General features: G+C 39.1%; 1 protein-coding gene across 6 annotated transcripts; it reads right to left on the reverse strand.

The window, feature by feature from the left end:
- Window positions 1–1,781: 1,781 nt before the first annotated feature.
- On the reverse strand, window positions 1,782–18,487 carry LOC145421575 (uncharacterized). Of its 6 annotated transcripts, XR_013902961.1 has the most exons (9): window positions 18,344–18,487; window positions 17,547–17,603; window positions 14,277–14,399; window positions 14,065–14,139; window positions 11,594–11,698; window positions 8,382–8,447; window positions 2,572–2,685; window positions 2,338–2,469; window positions 1,782–2,180 (listed from the first exon to the last, which is right to left on the reverse strand). XR_013902961.1 is itself a non-coding variant. In XM_080292055.1 (7 exons), exons 1-7 carry the CDS (start codon window positions 18,401–18,403, stop codon window positions 7,579–7,581), a joined length of 552 nt encoding a protein of 183 aa, XP_080148181.1. In that variant the 5' UTR covers window positions 18,404–18,487; the 3' UTR covers window positions 7,138–7,578. The 6 variants fall into 6 exon arrangements, 1 of the variants encoding a protein (XP_080148181.1); XR_013902963.1 differs by lacking the exon at window positions 8,382–8,447; XR_013902960.1 differs by having other exon boundaries at window positions 2,338–2,685.
- Window positions 18,488–19,471: the final 984 nt, after the last annotated feature.

The raw sequence follows: 19,471 nt of genomic DNA on the forward strand, positions 1-19,471 counted from the left end.
TGTTGTTATTCAGCCTGGCTCAATGTGCCCCTTTTTAACTTTGAGCACCCGCCCCTTTAAACCTCTCTGCACGGCCCTGCTACATAACATCAAATAACATAAAAGAGATATGAGGCTTTTGAAAAAATTATTAGAACATAAGAAGACATAAGTGTGTGGTGCTTCGCTTCAGTAGCTCCACATGGCAATGGATCCATCGGTGTCATTCTGTTTCACCTGATAAATCAGGAAGATGGTGATGAGCAGGCCCTGCAGCTATAGGGCTTTGGAGTTGACGTCACGCCGCAATGCATTATGGGAGCGCAGCGCCATTTTCGGGGTCTACGAATCAAACCAAACACACTGTGTTGGAACGACGACTAAAAGAAAGATGCTTAAAAGCAGCTCAAAAGAGAATGAACTGTATAGAGACCGATTTCATTCAGAGGCGAAGCAGCGGTACTTGCAGAAAATAGCGTGCATTGGAAATGTGGACCAGTATGAAATACGGCCGTGGAGTAGAAACCCTGAAGACCAACCGCTATTGACGTATCCTGACATATTTTCGTACCTTATCTGTGGAATCAGCGCGTACAAGTCGTCATTCAAGCAAAGGTAAGTCAGCTCGAGTACTGCGAGTGAAATGTGTTTGATTTCCTTGCAAACATTCAGATTAGTGCAGCATAAATTCATTCATGAGGGGAAATTACAGTGAGAACATGTGGAGGCTGTTAGGTGGATAACATAGCGAGTTCAGTGCATTGATGTGACATTCTCCTGAAGGATTGTTATTCTTTATGGTTAAAGAAATTGCACTAATTTATTCATATTTATTATAAATAATCCTAATTAAACATCTTGCTTCCATGTTTGTATCTTGTGTCACTAAAAATACAATTTATTTTAATTTTATATATTGATCAATGACCTGCAGAATCTCCTTATCATATTAAGGGATTCATAATTGTCACTTTATGCTTTCTCCATCTCTAAAGTGATGACATCCTTGCATTACCGGTACATACTTTAGGTTCATTTTCTGCAGGCAGATTTACACTATAACATGCAGCGTTCTATAGATGGACACATAAAGAAATGAAAAATTACATGTATGTGCTAACTTTCTAAACACTTTGTTACATTTATGATAAAGTAGATAAAACACATTTACGTCGGCCTTGGCTCAAAGTTCATTTAAAGACAAGAACTATGTCTGTGTGTGTTTCAGGTCCTGCACTCTCAAAGACTGAATGAACCAGCATTGCAGCCATGGGTCACCGTGAGCATCACAGGGAAGGTTGAAGCTGCCCACTGCACCTGTAAGGCCGGAGTCGCAGAGACCTGCAGCCATGTCGCTGCTCTTCTGTTTAATGTAGAAGCAACAGTGTTGATCCGTGGCACAAGGACTGTTACAGATGAACCTGCATACTGGGTTTTGCTGGGTAATATGACCAAGATACAGCCAGAGGTTGGCCATAAGATAGACTTCTCCTCTTCAGCTGCCCAAAAAAAGGCTCTTGATCAAAACCTAAACAGACCATCTGTAGTGACAGGTAAAAGGAGCCGTCCTCAAAACAGAAAAATCCCACCTGCTACTTTGGAGGAGTTGTCACTGCTATTGGATACTTTGCTGGAACACAGTAAAGCTGTGGATTGTGGGAATGACCCATAATGTTTTATCTAGGGGTCTACATTTATGCCTGTAGTGCACTGCCGTGTAAATAATTTGCATTTACTGAATATATACTGACTGAGTACCACTGTTCAAAAGTTGAATAAAGAAACAAACTAATTTTTGCCTCTTTTTTTTATTGAAACCACCTTATAGAACATCACATCAGTTACAATGTAGAATCCATGTCATTTATAGTTTACAAATGACAAAATGTTTACACAAAATCATGAGTGTTTACATGACATCACCCACTACTAACATTACTTTATTTACTGTATCTTTTGAAAAAATACAGCAATTTTAACAGCACAAGACTTAAGAATATTTAACAGGAGCAGGTTTCATTTTTCCCTGGTTTTACTACCACACTGTTCACCAAACCTTCACCATCTTATCCAGAAGGGTCAACTCTTCACCCTCACATGGAAGAAGTAATCTGATTGGCATGGTGGTATGTTTGCAGCAGGTCCCTTGTGTAGCGCTGGAACCCAGTCACGATGTTTCATCCATTTCATAGGCTGGTTTGCTGCAATAATGCCAAATAATTAGCATCTCTATAGATAGAAGGTAGTTCTGCAAAATCACTCAGTAGGATGTTTGTTCTAATTTGCTATGAGCTCAGAGCGCATCGAAAATAAAACTAATAGGCTATAAAGAGTGATATGAACATATTTAGAACTTACCGGAATGAAAATGTCTGGAGCACCAACAGATATTTGGAGATGGAAGAGAACTGCACGTCAGCTCGTCTCACAGCTGCTATCCAGGCTAGACGCCTTCGTTTGGTAACATCAATACACGAGCTGCTCATGTTGCTTCCAGGTTGGGAAAGAATGAAAAGATAAACCATTTTCAACCTTATTCTCTTGCCGGTCGTGTGATCGAACATTGCAGCCGACCACACAGCAAATACGAACCATGGCTGTTGTGTGTGACTTCGCTCCCTTTTCACTTGCGCTAGACCCCCAAAATGGCGGATCGGGCCAAAATCCTTTCCACGCCCACCCCCCGTGACATCACGCTCCAAAGCCCTATAAAGACAGGTAGATGAACAGGTGGTTAGTTCACTAAAGAGGCAATTAGATTATGTGCAGCTCTATAATGCTGGTGGTGAGAAGGAGAGTGATGTAACTACTGCTTCAACACTGCAATGATTAGATTTTACTCTGAAGCTTGTTACGAGTTATGTGGTGGAGGATATGCTACCTGTTTCAAGTTGGTAAGGTTTATACACGCATGCAAGATTCACTGTTCAAAGCGTCGCAGTGGACATGGTCAAAGATATTAGATATTTATTTTTAAAAAGAAAAGTATGATTCAATATTTAAATATTAAATAATATACCATGTTACTGCTACTGTCCTTTAATGTCAGTCATAAGGGTGGTACTTTAAGAGCCATATATTTTAAGAGGTCAGACTCATTGTGAAAAGTTTGAGAACCACTGTGCTAGATCACCTGCTGGGGGAAAAAAGAGAAGAAAACAAGCATAAAGACAACAACGCATTAAGGAAACCACAGCCTAGGTAAGTACAAGTAACATTAAATTATAAATATTGAGTGTTGAGCAGCACACAAGACCAACAACCCATGATATTCTTTGAGGCAGCAGCCAAGAAAGATAGTGTGTGTCTGTGCACTCCTGTGAGACCAGAAGTCTTGCTCTAAGCTGACTGATAGATACACCTCCCTTTTTTTTTTTTTACTAGTTCACTGACTTTGAACACTGTACCGTGTACTACTTACCAACAGCCTTACTATAAATATTTTCATCCCTTGTGTTGGAGTGCCATCTTGTGGCCCAATTGAGAAGTGTTATACTAAATGCTAATGCTCTTAAGGGGTGGTATTAGATTGACGTAGTTCCTTAGCAGGTTTGTAGTGGAGGAATTGGAGGCCAGTTATATTAACGGTTAATATAAGGGTATGTTCAACTGGGTTTTTTTGTCCTTGATCATAGAAACCAGACCACCACATCCCTCTACACTAACTACTACTATATAACTACTATAACATAACTCAGCACTGAACTGACATGCACCATCCTGTATATGTATTATCCAGCTCGCATTACACACCATGCATGCACGATGCTGAAGGTTGTCGACCCTTGAGCCTGAGTGAAAGATTGTTGCCCTTCATTCAAGGGCTGGACTATGACCCAGTCTGAAAAATCCCCTTGATGAGAGGCAACAAGCTGGGGTGATTATCTTGACTGTCTTGCTACCTTTACATTGGAGGTTTTCCCAGTGGATGAAAGGATTGTACACTGCTCCTTTGGGTCAGAGATCAGATTTTCGATGTACCAGTCGATCTATGTCCCTACCTTTACCTAGGGTCACAAGCTTTGGGTAGTGACTGAATGAACAAGATTGTAGATACAAGCAGCAGAGCTTTCCCAGAACCAACTAACTAATGGTTGTTGCATTTGGAGCAGACAGTATGAGAAATGCCATACTCTATGTGGCATTTCTATTTTGCTTATTACGATTCTGATATAATTATAGAATATCTGAACAAATGTAGAAAGTATAGGTATACAATGTGACAAGCTTAAATGCATGTGGCTCCACATTATTGCCCCTCCTGCATTCTCAGGAGTTGGGAATTTGGTCACCCCCATCCTTAGCACTCACCATTCCACAGCGTTTGAACTGTTAACATATGAGGGAGGGACTTTGATAAATGATAATAATCATGCTGAAGTGGCAACCCCTAACCCTACTCAAGTAAATTTAAGTGTTTACTTCCAAAAGTACTTTTATTGCACCACATTCATTCACTCATGAGCTACTGTAACATGAATCAAATGACTGAATTGCAGTCAAGTTCTATAGAATCTTGCTAATGACCTCCTAATTGTATTCATGTGTGTTACAACAGGGACACATGAAAAAGTTTCACCGGCTGTCAACACCTGCCGTCGAGGACTGGAGTTTGAGACCCCTGGTGTAGAGGAGATAAAGGAAGCAGCAGACGGCTTTCAGCTGGAGCTTAAAAGAGTGCTGTCTATCAATCATTCAATCCAGACTTCAGGAGCTTGTTTGAATCACTCAATCAACAGTAATGGCTGTTTCGCCAGCTATTACCCGAACACACCCAGACACAAAGCCTGGAGGGAGGAGACAAAAAAACACACATACCCACACACCAATATGGGAGGAACCACACACCAAAACAGATAGCATGTGATCACTTTCCATAACATTTCATTGAATCATAACTTCACAAATTTAGGATAAAGGTTTATTCCTGACAAAGACTAATGATGAATTATTAATAATTTATTTTACAATCTCTGTCTTACAATACAAAACACCTTGAGGCTACTGCTGTTATGATTTGACGCTTTATAAATTAAAATCGAATTAAACTTAAAATTACTTAAAATTTAATAACTACATTCTATTGCATACAGCAGTGATGGGATGGCCAAACTGGTGTTTGCTACAAGCTTTTGCTAAATATATAACTGGTATAAATAAGTAACTAATATCCACGTCATCAGGCAGATTTATCCTTTTAGGTCGCCGCCTCCTGTTGAAATCAACCACTTAAACCTACCAAAGGGATGCATGGCTCATTAAAACTGAAATGTTTCAGTACTTACCCAAAAGGAACATCAAATTTTAATTACACAGATTTGAATGCTAAACACAATGGGGACTAATACTGTTCTCTTCTAAAATCAACTGAAAATAACAACAATAATCACTTAAAAGAAAACAACATTTTGAGCAGAACAATCAAATATATTAGTCACAATGTACCAGAAGTACTTTCAACTGTACTCAAAAAGCAATTTAACGCAGTTAAGGATTTAGCAAACCACAAGTTGACCATCAACACTGACTCAAATTCTAATCTTACAAGTGGGTTTAGATATCCTGGACAAGACCCCATTAGCACCAGCTTGCTTAAAGTATGTAACAAGAAGGGAATCCCTGCAAGAAGTTACAAGGGTGAACAACGTAAGTACAGATTTTACAGAAATCAAATGTAATGGAAAATATTCTATTTTCTTCTCACATTTAGATTTAGGTGTTTAGGATTTCACTGTAGAGTTTTGTATAACATTTTATTTCTTAGGTGACGAAATGTGTGTGTCAATATGATGAGGTGTAACTGCTTTGCTATGCTCAACTGTGCTATCTGCAGACTGCGTTTCTTTGAACGAAACTCCCAGTGCCAGATGATTACAACAGCAGTCCCCAACCTTTTTTGCACCACGGACCAGTTTATGTCTGGCAATATTTTCACATACCGGCCTTTAAGGTGTCGTGGATAAAAACAACAAAATAAAACCAGTACCAAAAAAGAAGATTCGCTCATAGCACACAAGTTAACAATAAAAACCAATACAAACCCTGGAAGCCATAAATTTCACACCCGAGCATCAACTCTCGCTGCCCGGTACCAGACGGTACTGGGGGGTTGGGGACCGCTGCATTACAATACAAAATTCAGGTAATGCTGAAGCCAGGAATTAACTAGTCATCATACACCAAGGAACACAGCAATGTGTGGAGGTTTGACAACAATGTGAGGAGGTAAATGGAGGACATAAAGGCACATGAGATAGTAAGGCAGAAAAAGGACACATGGGAACACAGCTAAAAAGAATATACTAAAGAGATCTGAGGAAGCAAAACTGAACATAATGCACATGAGATAAAGACAAAAACAATTTTTTAAAGGAAGTGACAACAGAGACGGAGACTAGACAAGACACAGGGAAGGTAACCAAATCCAAAACCACTAAGTTGAAAGCTGAATCAACATCAAAAACCTAAAGCTCCAGCATATAATAATCCCAAGACATAATTACATGAACTGAAAAATGGGTAGGTAATCTCTGAAAGCAAGAGCAAAGAACAAAATAACTCAAAACAATGACCCAGGAGCCCTGACAAATACTCAGTTTACGCAAATGCACCTTAACTGGACATTGCTTTATTTTGTTTTGCTTTTACAACACAGAACAACCACAGAAAGACTTTTCGAGCGAAACTATGACTGATGTGCTTCCTGCACACAAAAAACAACAAGATATTTTTTTAAAAATGCATTCATTGTTTTACATGACTTTACAAGCACAGGCAGGTGTCAGGTTAAAGGTTAAAGGACTTGATTACTTTGAGATGAGGAGGTTTTGGCTTTAATTTGAACATAATAAAAATTAAGATTATTAAATAAACAATAAAATTGACAGTTAATAAAGAAGTTAGCTAGCTTGTAACTAAGACTTTTTTTGTTTCATATACTACCATACTGCTAGAAATTTACCTCCAATAAGATTTAAAGTAAGAGAATACTTAATGTCATGTGGTGCGTGAATCATGTCCATGAGCCTATGGTTATTCTTTGCTATAGCACACTGAAAATGCTTTAATTTCGTACTTGACAAAACTGTTATTTTCTTCCAGTTTGACACCATCCAGATATTTAACTGGATGTTTCTGGAATTAAATTCAAGTTTTGACCTTAGTTGTTTTCTTCTTTCTTTCTTTCTTTCTTTCTTTCTTTCTTTCTTTCTTTCTTTCTTTCTTTCTTTCTTTTCAGTAAAATCTACTATCCTCAACAACTTCAGTCTCCACAAATTAAAAAAGATTTCAGTATATTTTTTCAAATGTTTCTGCACAGGATTACTACAATACAACATAACATCAAATAACATAAAAGAGATATTAGGCTTTTGAAAAAATGTTTTGCTATTTATGTTGTACATAAAAAAGCTGCAAGAAAAAAGTCCCCCAGCCATATATCTCCTGCTTCTCCCACTCTATAAAAGCAAATATTACTTTTTTTTCATAAAGGACAATTTAAAAAATCACCATCATATCCTGACCTCTGAGTCAATTTGTGACAGCCTAACTCAGTGCAAAGGTTAAAGTCAGAGTGTGTGGCTTCACTTCAGTAGCTCCTCACGACAATGTGTCATTATGTTTGACCTGATAAATCATGAAGCAGGTAATGAGCAGGCCCAGCAGCTATAAAGACAGGCAGATGAACAGGTGGTTAGTTCACAAAAGAGGCAGTTAAATTTAAAAAAAAAGAAAAAAAGTTGCCGCTCAATAATGGTGGTGGTGAGAGGAAGAGAATGCTGTAACTGCGACTCCTTCAACATTACAATGACTAGCTTTCCAATGAAGCTTGTTACTAGTTGTGGAGGATATGCTTCCTATATCAACTTGGTTTAAACAGAAGTAAGGTTTATACATTCAAGCAACATTCACAGTTCAAAGCATCACAGTGGAGGGGAGGGGGGGTTGCTTCTCCTTTCCGAAACTGTAGCAATCAGAATTATTGTCTGAAGGCCAAGAAAAATGCCCAACAGACTTTTTTTTTTCTTTTACCAAGTCAATCATTACGACTTTTGCTATATTGGTCCACTTCATTGTCGTAGTTTATTTGATCTTTATTATTTATTGAACAGGAAAGAGAAAGCCAAAAATAAAAAGAAGTTGGGAAGACTATTAACAGGAGGATCAGTTTTAAAGTTGTTCATTTTCGCTAGCTCAGTGTAGTTTCTCTTTTATCACATGTATTTATTTTTAGGATATGGATCAACATGCAAAGGCATTCTCAGCAAACACTTATATCTGTATTATTAATAGATAATGGTGAACAAGCAGATACAGTGAAATATTACTAAATATTATTTTATTAAATATAGAAATCTTCATAAAAAGCACTAGTTACAAAGGAAAACAACAGTGGCACTCACTGCTATGACAGCAAATCCAAAGCAGAAGCCCATAGTGATCTCGGTTTGGACGAACTCCCTACAGGACTGATAAAGTGGAGGGAAAATGGTCATTATTTGGTATATAACTGACAAGCAAACAGCAACACCAATTTCATCTAATAATAGGTCAAATGTAGACCTGGGAAGTAACGGAGTACAAATATTTTGTTGCTGTACTTAAGTAGAATATTCAGGAAGTTGACTTGATTATTTATGTTTCTGACGTTTTACTTTTACTCCCTACATTTTAAAGCAAATATCTGTACTTTCTACTCCTTACACTTTTAGAAAAGACATGCCTTGAAACATAAGCCTGAAAAGTAATATACTAGAAGACAATCCTATTAGTGTGTCACTATGTTGTATGGTATCACATGCAAAGATGTAAAAGACGCTAACCTACGTAATTTATGCACAATATATAGCGCCATAAATAGTTGGTTAAAGTTACGCCAGTGTGGGTGTTTTTTGTTTGTTTGTTTTTTAAATGAGTGCAGATTGCCATAAGCTGTGACTGCAGTTTTCTGTTCAGTCCTTGTGCCAGAAGAGGCATGTTGTTTTGTTTGTTTGTTAAGCCACTTAAATGAACCTAACAACTGGTTTGTGGAGTGCCCTAATGGACACTAATTTTTGCTCAAAATGTCATTAATTTGTATGAGGGGTGAGAAGAGAGCGATGGGTGTCTACATTTTCTCCAGCCATCTGTAAAACACATGGAAAACTCTGCCATCGTTTGGGCCTGCTTTTCAGCCAATTATGTTAGGAATCTATTCCAAATTTATGAAATTATGAAGTTAATTATGAATGTAACATCATACATTTATACAGTCCAAAAGTTTAACTGCACTGTTGGGTCTTAACAAGGTTCCAAGTAGTGCTTCAACATGCAACATATAGAAATGAGAGTGAGACAAAACAAAAAAAGTCAAGTGGAAGACCCAAAAAAATTTCACCAGCACTAAGCTGAGTACTGAGGATCCAATTGGTTGTCTGTCAAAACACTGGACAATCCTCGACCCAAATTATGACCGATACCGGTGCCAACTGGTGCAGTCAGCACCAGTAACCATCAGACGGCATCTGAGACTGAGGGGCTTCAAAAACGATAAGCATCTTTAATAGCTTCTTCTCCTCGAATGCCACAGAACTAACTGTTTGGACTTTGCAAGACAGCACCAAACATGGGAGATTGAAAGGTGGAAGAAAGTTTTATTCTCTGATGAGAAGTATGGCGGCACAGTGGAGGGGACACCATAATGGTCTGAGGTGCTTTTTCCTTTAGTGGAACCTTGCAGCTTCAGGAAGTGGAGGGGCATCGAACGCCGCTGGTTATGTCCAGATGTTGCAGAGAGCATCCCCAATTGGGTTTTTCAACAGGACAACATTACAGTATATAATAATGGATTGCATTTATGTAGCGCTTTCCGAGACCCTCAAAGCACTTTACAATTCCACTATTCATTCACTCTCACATACTGGTGGAGGCAAACTACAGCTGTAGCAGACTGACAGAAGCGAGGCTTCGGCTCCTCTGGCCATCACCGGTAGGTGAAGTGTCTTGCCCAAGGACACAACGACCAAGACAGACAGAGCCGGGGAACGAACCGGCAACCTTCCGGTTACAAGATGAGCTTCCCAACCCCCTGAACCACCTTTTGGCATTTGCCAAAAGGACAAGGGACTTCTTCCAAGGGAATAATATCACTCTTTTTGGCCATCCTTATGCTCCTCCTGATCTAAATCCAATTGAGAACCTTTGCGGATGGATGGCAAGGGAAGTTTACAAAAATGGACAACAGTTCCAGACAGTAGACCAATCAATCAAGCCTTTTATTTGTCACATGCAAAGTTTACACCTGCAGTGAAATTGGAGGAATGTTCCCACTCACATCATGGAAAGGCTTTGTGGTCCTAAAGTTTTGATCAGCTGTAAAACAGCCTGTTTTATTTTAAGCATTGTTTTCAATAAACTGCAGGCTCAAAAATGTTTTGTTTCACTCCCATTTCTTGTTGCATGTTAAAGTTCTACTTGGAACCTTGTTAAGATCCAACCATGCAAAATAAGATTTTTGGCATTTTTAAGTGGTCTTAAACCTTTGCTCAGGACTGTGTAAATTGTATTATAGGCAACAACTTCATTTTTCAGCTTGAGAGTGATCCCAAACACACAAAAAATATACATGAAACATAATTATTCATGGAGTGCCCTCCCTTGAGCCCAGACTCCAATATTTTGAAGCAGTGTGGGATCATCTTGACTGGAACCAATAACAGTCAAAATCTGAAAGCTTTTCACAAGTTCAGGCTGTGTTAAAAAGTAAAGGTAATACCAAATATTGGCCCCCAAGCTCTATTTTTATAGAAAGCCATGGGTGCCAAAATGAATTCAATAAATACATCATTGAATAAGTAATTAAAGGTTTAAATAATTATTTAGTCCAGATTTCCAGGGACAGTCTTTGTTTTCCTGATGAACATCAGTAATATAATCATAGACAAATTTATTCCTTTTTCATGTTGACTGCAAACAATTTTACATATATGATTATAATATGTAAAATTACATACCTAAACCATAATTGATGACCTCATATCAAATTTGTACGTAGACTGAGACTGTACCTAGACTGTTTGAATTGTGTTATACTATCTAATCTTTATTCACAAACTCTTAAATATCAGCAATTCTGCAGGTGAGAGAATAAAAGTTCAAACTGTCGGGAACAGGTTATATCGCTTCAGTTTGAAATCAGCTGGAAGCGCAACATTTTCACTGATTCGTTTACTTACAGGATGTTTATGTGATTACAATGATAGGTTTATTTTGGGCTTTCATGCTCAGAAACATAAGTAAATAAAAACCACAGTCTTCTATCTTGCTTATTATGATTATGATATAATTATAGAATCTCTGAAAAAATGTAAAAAGTATAGGTATACAGTGTGACAAGCTTTAAATGAATGTGCCTCCACATTATTGCCCCTGATGGATTCAAAAGACATTGCCATCATTTTTAATGAAATACTAAATGCTGTTTAGTGGCATTACTACTCGTGGTTGCATAGTTTACATCACAGATAACAGATATCCATATGGTCGAAGACCAGCTAAGGACCAGCCAGGTGGATATTCTAAGTGACTTTAACTACAAGGAATATTTGACATTCCAGTTCAATTTTATAAAACCAACCTGAGGTTTTGATGTGCATTCATATCCTCTTGAAGACCTGCATTCACAGGAGTCAGGGTTTTGGTCGTGCCAGTCCTTAGCACTCACTATTCTGCAGCATTTGAACTGTCAGCAAATGAGGGAGGGACATTCATAAATGAAAATAATCAACAAAATTCTACACTACTGTGTTTTTATCACCATGATGATTATAAAACAAACTACAAGCCTAAAACCCCCCACTCCACTGACGACTTGCTCTTGGCCAACACCCTTAACGACTTCTACTGTCGTTTTGACGAGCCATCAGGCAGCCTTCACACCTCCAACGACCCCAACAATAGAGACACTTTGGACACTCATTCCCCCACCTCTCCCCCCTCCATAGAGCCATCACCACCTTCAAACTGTTCACCTACAACACCCGCCCCCTCACCCCACACAAAAGAGGATTTCACACCACCTCCTCCGACCACAACTCTTCATATTCATGAAGCAGATGGGAGGAAGCAGTTTAAGAATCTGAATGCTCGGAAAGCTCCCGGCCCAGACGGCGTGTCTCCTGCCACCCTCAGACACTGTGCAAACGAGCTGGCCCCAGTGTTTTCTGGCATCTTCAACTCCTCACTGCAGGCATGTCATGTGCCTGCCTGCTTCAAGTCCTCTACCATAATCCCTGTCCCCAAGAAACCTAGGATCACTGGACTAAATGACTACAGACCCGTGGCTCTGACATCTGTGGTCATGAAGTCATTTGAGCGCCTAGTTCTCTCCCATCTCAAGACCCTCACGGCCCCCCTCCTGGACCCCCTGCAGTTTGCATATAGAGCCAACAGGTCTGTAGACGACGCCATCAACATGGCCCTACACTTCATCCTGCAGCATCTGGACTCCCCAGGAACCTACGCCAGGATCCTGTTTGTGGACTTCAGCTCTGCCTTCAACACCATCCTTCCAGACCATCTCCGAGGCAAGCTTTCCCAGATGAATGTGCCTGATCCCATCTGCCGGTGGATCACTGACTTCCTGACGGACAGGAAGCAGCACGTGAGGCTGGGGAAGAATGTCTCGGACTCCCGGACCATCAGCACCGGCTCCCCTCAGGGCTGTGTTCTTTCTCCTCTGCTCTTCTCCCTGTACACCAACTGCTGCACCTCCACCCACCAGTCTGTCAAGCTAATCAAGTTTGCAGATGACACCACCGTTATTGGACTCATCTCGGACGGGGACGAGTCTGCCTACAGGAGGGAGGTTGAACGTCTGGTGTCCTGGTGCAGCCACAACAACCTGGTGCTGAATGCCCAGAAGACAGTGGAGATTATTGTGGACTTCAGGAAGCACACAGCCCCACTCCCCCCCATCATCCTGACTGACACCCCCATCACCTCTGTGGACTCATTCCGCTTCCTGGGTACCACCATCACCCAGGACCTGAAGTGGGAGCCCACCATCACCTCCGTCATCAAGAAAGCCCAGCAGAGGATGTACTTCCTGAGGCAGCTGAAGAAATTCAACCTGCCAACACGGACGATGATGCAATTCTATACCGCAATCATCGAGTCCATCCTCACCTCCTCCATCACCGTGTGGTACGCTGGAGCCACTGTCAGGGACAAACAGAGACTGCAGCGTGTTGTGCGCTCTGCTGAGAAGGTGATTGGCTGCAGACTCCCATCTCTGCAGGACCTGTACACCTCCAGGACATTGCGGCGTGCAGCCCGGATCTCAGCTGACCCTTCCCACCCTGGACACAGTCTGTTTGACCTGCTCCCCTCAGGCAGGAGGCTCCGGTCCATTCGCACCAGAACCTCTCGCCACAAGAACAGTTTCTTCCCCTCTGCTGTTGGACACATGAACAATAACCACATGACTGTCCCCGCCACTCACACATGACCCTACGCTGTGTCACTGCATCATTTCATGTCTGGCACTGATCACCACCTGCACTCATGTATATATCCTTCTACGTAGCACTCTTAATTCTTATTCTCATGTATATATCTAATGTATATCTCATGCACATATCTTTCTTTCTACATAGCACTTTAATTCTTATTGTTTGCACTGAAGCACCGCAGCAAATTCCTAATGTTGTAAACCTCAACATCTGGCAATAAACCCATTCTGATTCTGATTCTGATTCTGAAAATCATTATCACTGCAAAACAATTAAATCCAGAAAATAGTGAATATCAGTATTAGATGCAATCAAACATTTCTTTGACTGCAACAGTGAAAATATTATCTAACTCAAATTTGAAATTTTATACCAAGCTGGATAGCAATGTGCATCTCTGGGGCCTTCCAGTGCTACTGCTAAGTATGGACAGACTTGACTATTCAAACGTGAGACCTCAATCTGACCCAGAAACCAAACAGCAGTTTCCATTGGAAAAGCTGACAGAGTGAGAAAACATGACCAGGAGTGTGCTTGTTGTTTGTTTTATAATAATGCACTTGTGTAAGACTGGCAGCATCAAATTTTTTCTGACCTGGTTTCTTTCAACAGCTGCAATGATGCCAAAGATCATCATGATGATCATTCCAATCCCCATGAGGCCTGCGAACTGTACATGGAACAATACTTAGAACATTACCACATCATCATTTTGTTCTAGTTTTGTTCGTTGTAAAATTAACAACAAAAAGATAAACAGGTATCACTTTCTTTGTTATCTTGTTTAATGTGGACTCTTGTACTTACTATTGTGAGCATGAGGACTTTCTCAGAACATGCAGCATATATTCCCAGGATGGAGACACCTAGGGCGACAATGGCAAACAGAAATATCCAGCCCAGACCTGGCATAACCATATTTGACATGTCCTCCGGGAAAATAGGGAAACAACACAAACAAAAATTAACAAAGCATCATTTCTTGGAATGAACAACATTGTTCTGTCTTGAGTGTTTATATGCTAATGGGACAAATAAGTAGCCCTGAATATTGTATTTCTATTGTTATACATCAGAAAACTGTGAAGCTTTTATTTTGATATGTGCATAGACAGGAAGCAGGAAGTGCAGAGAACATTGGAAAAAGCATGGCTACACCTTTGAAATCTGTTGTGTTGAATCCAAAATAATCCTTCAGAGGAGTCCTTCAGAAAGCAATGGTGTTTTGTGACATTATTTTCTACCTTCTTTGAAGTACAGTAGTTGTAGTTTGTAGCTTCTGAGCTAATGATACAAATGTATGCTCACCTGCTTATTTTTTGTTGTATTATTATTCAGATGTATATCTACAAGATACTTATTTTGTAGTCTCCTACGTTACTGCCTAACTATAGTTACCTGCTGATTATATGACAATCCATTAAGAGTTTTGTTTTATGTGTTTTTCACTCCAGTTCAATGATGTCAGGTCAACAGGATTGCTATGTTCGAAGTCATTGAAGGAGCAAGTATGCTCACCTTCCTGGCTCTTGAAAAGGAGTTTGGCTGGTTGTTTATCTATGTTCATGCTCAGGGACTTCAACAGAGAGAACAGTACAAACACCAAAGACAATTGCCCAAGAAAACAGGTTTGTAGGTTAAGTTACATTTAAAATTGTTTAAAATATTTGAGGTGGTAGGTACTGGAGTCCAATAGAAACGGAACGCATATTTAATTAGCTGAAATGAGCCAAAACATCACCCCATTATGACATAAGACATGGTTCATGACTAAATCGTCCTCAGTGCTCATGAATGCATTTCAGGGCATTTGTTTCAGAGCACTACTGAACTCTTTTACACTATAACAACAACGCAATATAGTTTCAACAACAAGTCATCATGACATCACGACTTTATCATTCATCCATTCCTCTTCTACCTCTTGTCCAACTCCTGGAGCCTATTCCAGCCACCTCCTATGTACATCCTGGACAGGTCGCCAGCCTGTACCTGGGCTAACACAGAGAGAAAGGCAAGTATTCCTGCTCACAATCATAATTTAAAATCACCAAGTAACCTAACCCCACTAACTGCATGTCTTTGGACTGTGGGAGTAGAGACCCCGCACAGACACGAGGAGAATATACACACTTGAGCAAGTATTTGCATATTTGGTCCTCAGCCGCTGTGGTAACTGCACTTTAGCAATGAGTGAAACCCCTGGAATGATAACAATGCCTACGAGCTGTTTTAACATTTAGCTAAAGTGTGCACACGTTCACAGCGTTTATCAGCCAAAGAGCAAAGATTGCTCTCCACTAAGTACAAGCTTTAAACACTGATGGATGACCTCAGAAGCAGTCTGTCATACATGACACTGACAATGATGTGAGCAATATTTGTGCATGTCTGCAATTTTTAATCAAAAAAACATCCAACTGCCCCCTAATATTTTTTTTTTACATTACTTTACTAAAGAAAACGTTGGCTTAAAAGTCTTATTATGTTTTAAAGTTTACACTCCTAATCTGTCTTTCATGTACGCATTTCACCAAAGACAAATGTACAGTCAAACAGAAATTGTTCAAGCCTCTGATGAGTATAAACTATGTGCTTTATAGTCTTTCATTTCTCTTACGGTGTGCAGTAAGTAAAGAATGGTAGCCGTTGCTAACCATCGTTCATCACCCAAAAAAACTGAGCTTATAAACATTTCTCCAACCCCAGTTCCAAAAAGGTGGGAAACTTCCTAAAACTTAAATAAAAATAGAATGAAATGATTTTCTGACCTAGTAAACCCAAATCTTATTCACTATAAAATACAGAAAGCATATTAAACTGGAAAAATGTATAATTTCAAGAGACATCTCTCAAAGAAGTTGAGAAATCTAAAAAGTACTATAAAGAGCAGACGTGCACCAATCTGCTAAAACTGTGTCTACAAACTGAGGAGCAATTTCAAAAAAATGCTCCTCAATAACAGATTAAATGCTGCGTTGAGGCTGTCATTTTTAGCATCTATACGTAATGACACACTGAATTTAAAGATTAGGCTTGGACTGACTGGACATGAAATGGAATTAAAATAATAAAGGTAGTAAGTCAGACTCCGGGGCACTGGAAAATCAAATACATAAAATGAAATAATACAAAAATTGAACATAAATAATTTCTTAAGTCAAAAATAAAGAATCAGGAGGCAAAAACAAAAACTCAAAAGGCTGATTTGAAGACCCAGGACAGTAATAAAGTATATAATCTCTCTGATTTAAAGCGTAGTTTGTGTTTTGATTTTGATTAAATGCTCAGTTCAGATTGTGTAAAATATTTTTTTCAGAAATGATTGTATTATATCTGTCACGTCACTGGGTTTGGTGACCCAGTGCTTGTGTTTTTGGCTTAAGTTATACTCTTTGAACTATGGTTTTCTGTTTGTATTATATTTATAGTTCCTGGTTTCTAGGTTTCTGTTCTCTGTGTGTTCTATGCTTAGTCTTAGTTTTCTGTCTTTATTTTTTCCCTGTGTTCTACGTGTAGTTACTTTTATCTCTGTGCTTCCTGTTCCCTCTGTTCCAAGGTCTGTCATGTTTCCACGTCTGTGTGTCAAATATGGGTCGTTATGTCTGATTTGTCCCAGCTGTGTTCCCACCCATTCCCCATCCTCTTGTTGTCCTGCCTGTGTATTTAAGCCATGTGTCTACCTTTGTTTGTTGTTGATTCGTCTGCTTGTCATCCTGTTTCATCTGTGTTTCTCCTGCTGCTGGTTCCTCTGTGTTTCAAGGTTTTTTCCCCTTTTCCTGGTTCTGTGTCTCAAGTTCCATGTTTCTGGTTAGCTTTCCCAGTTTAGGTTTATCTTAGTCTCTAGCATTCTCTGCTTTTTTGTGTGTCTTGCCTCCCACTGTAAATAAAGCTCACGCTCAGTAAGTGCCTGCTCTTGAGTCCACACTCTTCACCTCAAGTCAGATCGTGACACCATCATATATTAACTATTTTTTGGCTTTTTCAGTTCTTGTTTTTTTTAATATATTCAAATAATCTCTAGCTTGTGTCTAAATTGGTACAGGTGGATTCAAAGGACATGTTGTTGTTTCTTACCTGTGTGCTGTTGGCAGTACGCTTTACTACCAAGGGAATAAGTGTACATCCCAGGATCTGAAGAAACAGAATCACAGTATGTTAGAATATGTGATGAACTCGTTTGCTTATCTTTCAAACTATAAATTAATAAAATGGTAACTATCAAATTTGATTTTCATACTGAACTTTACATTTTGTATGAAAAAAAAAAAGTTTAACATACATATTCTAATGCTCATAACTTTTTAAGTTACGTGTCATACCATCAGTTAAGAAAGCACATGATTTTTCTTTTTATTCCTCGGGGTTGAGATCAGCTTTTCAATTAAGTTATTGTATGAAAGATGTATTTTCTATAGTCATTGATTTGATTGCATACTTTTTTATTAAGATTTTTTGCCTGACTGGAGAAATATATATTAAAAGCTAATCAAACACCTCATTTAATGCTTCAACCTCCATTGCCTTTTGGTTATTACATTACTACATTATTATATTACTTTTTTTTTTTAATTTGATCGGGGTGTTATTTATACATTTAAAATCTATTTGCACTTTATGAAGATTTTTTTTTTATTTACATCAAGTATAGAAAAAAAAATGCTGTTTTCTTTTCTTTGAAGTGACCTTGGCCTGTCTGTTTTTTGTTTGGTTTATTTCGGGGGCGGGGGGTGTTCCTCTTTAAGCATACCAAAGCGAGTAAAAGCTGAAAATCTTTTTTCCATCTTTTTTTCTTTCACCCCCCCCCCCCCCCCAAAAGTAAGAAAAACAACACACACTGAAATAAAATCAGAAACACCAAAGTTTCCACTTACCGCAAAAAATGAGTTGAAGCCAATAAAAACACGCTTTAGCGGCGAATTAATTTTTCCCATTTTGACTTTGTAGAGTGTGACTAACGAGAGGTGAAGTAGACTGAATGTAGTGGAGTGTGGTGATGTGTAGCTTTGTGCACTCTGATAAACTTGCCTGAGAGTGAAAGTAACTGCAGGAAAACCCAGAAGTAAAGCACAACTGAAGACAAACCCTCACATGTGAACTTTACCCTTCATGAACTACAACCTGAAAACCAGAAACCATTTTCTTGTTTCATATATAGATTGCTTTTCTCTTGTTACTACTTGATGCTGATGTGGCTTGAAGAAACCTTCAATTGTTTTTTAAGAGATTCATTCTTTATAAGACATCATTTAATACAAAGTTGTTTTTTTTTAACAAAATGACACCAAATGTTATTTAAATTTTTATTCAAGTACCACCAAAATAATCATGTTTAACAATCAACACAACTGATCTAACCACATTAAACAAAGAATGAGAAAACATCAAATGAAAAGTGAATATCCTGATGAAATATTTCTTAAGTTCATAGCTAGGATATGTGATAAACAAACATGCAGAGTTCAAAATAAAGTCTGTGGACAGTTAAGATACTATGTATATCGGGGGCATCAGACTTAAAGCCCAATTCAATTCTATCTGGCCCGTGCGATTGTTTCATGAGTCAGTTATTAATGGCTCGTTAGTTTGTGGGAGCCTCTGTTCAGGCTTCAGACCCATTGAGAATCCATACAGGCATGGGTGGGCACACCATGCGAGCCAATAATGTAAAAGAAGGAATGGGGCAAATGTTCCACAGGAAGTGTAGTGGTACAGGCCACATAGAAAGAGAGAGAAGGAGCTGGATTAAATGCTAGCGTGTCAGAAAAAGTAAAAAAAAAAAAACGTGCAAAAACGTAAAATGGGCATCTGTGTCACGATTTCCAGAGAGAGTGAGGAGTGGACCCAGATGCAGGCAAATGGAGCCAAAGGAGGATAATAACAAAAGGCGAGCCTTTATTGACGGCTGAACAAAGTTACAAACATGTGGAATAGTGAAAACTAACCCAAAACCTAAATTGGGAAAACTGGGAATAAAATAATACAAACATGAAACTAGAAAC

Source organism: Astatotilapia calliptera, chromosome 17 (assembly GCF_964374335.1).
Source record: "Astatotilapia calliptera chromosome 17, fAstCal68.1, whole genome shotgun sequence".
Taxonomy (NCBI): domain Eukaryota; kingdom Metazoa; phylum Chordata; class Actinopteri; order Cichliformes; family Cichlidae; genus Astatotilapia; species Astatotilapia calliptera.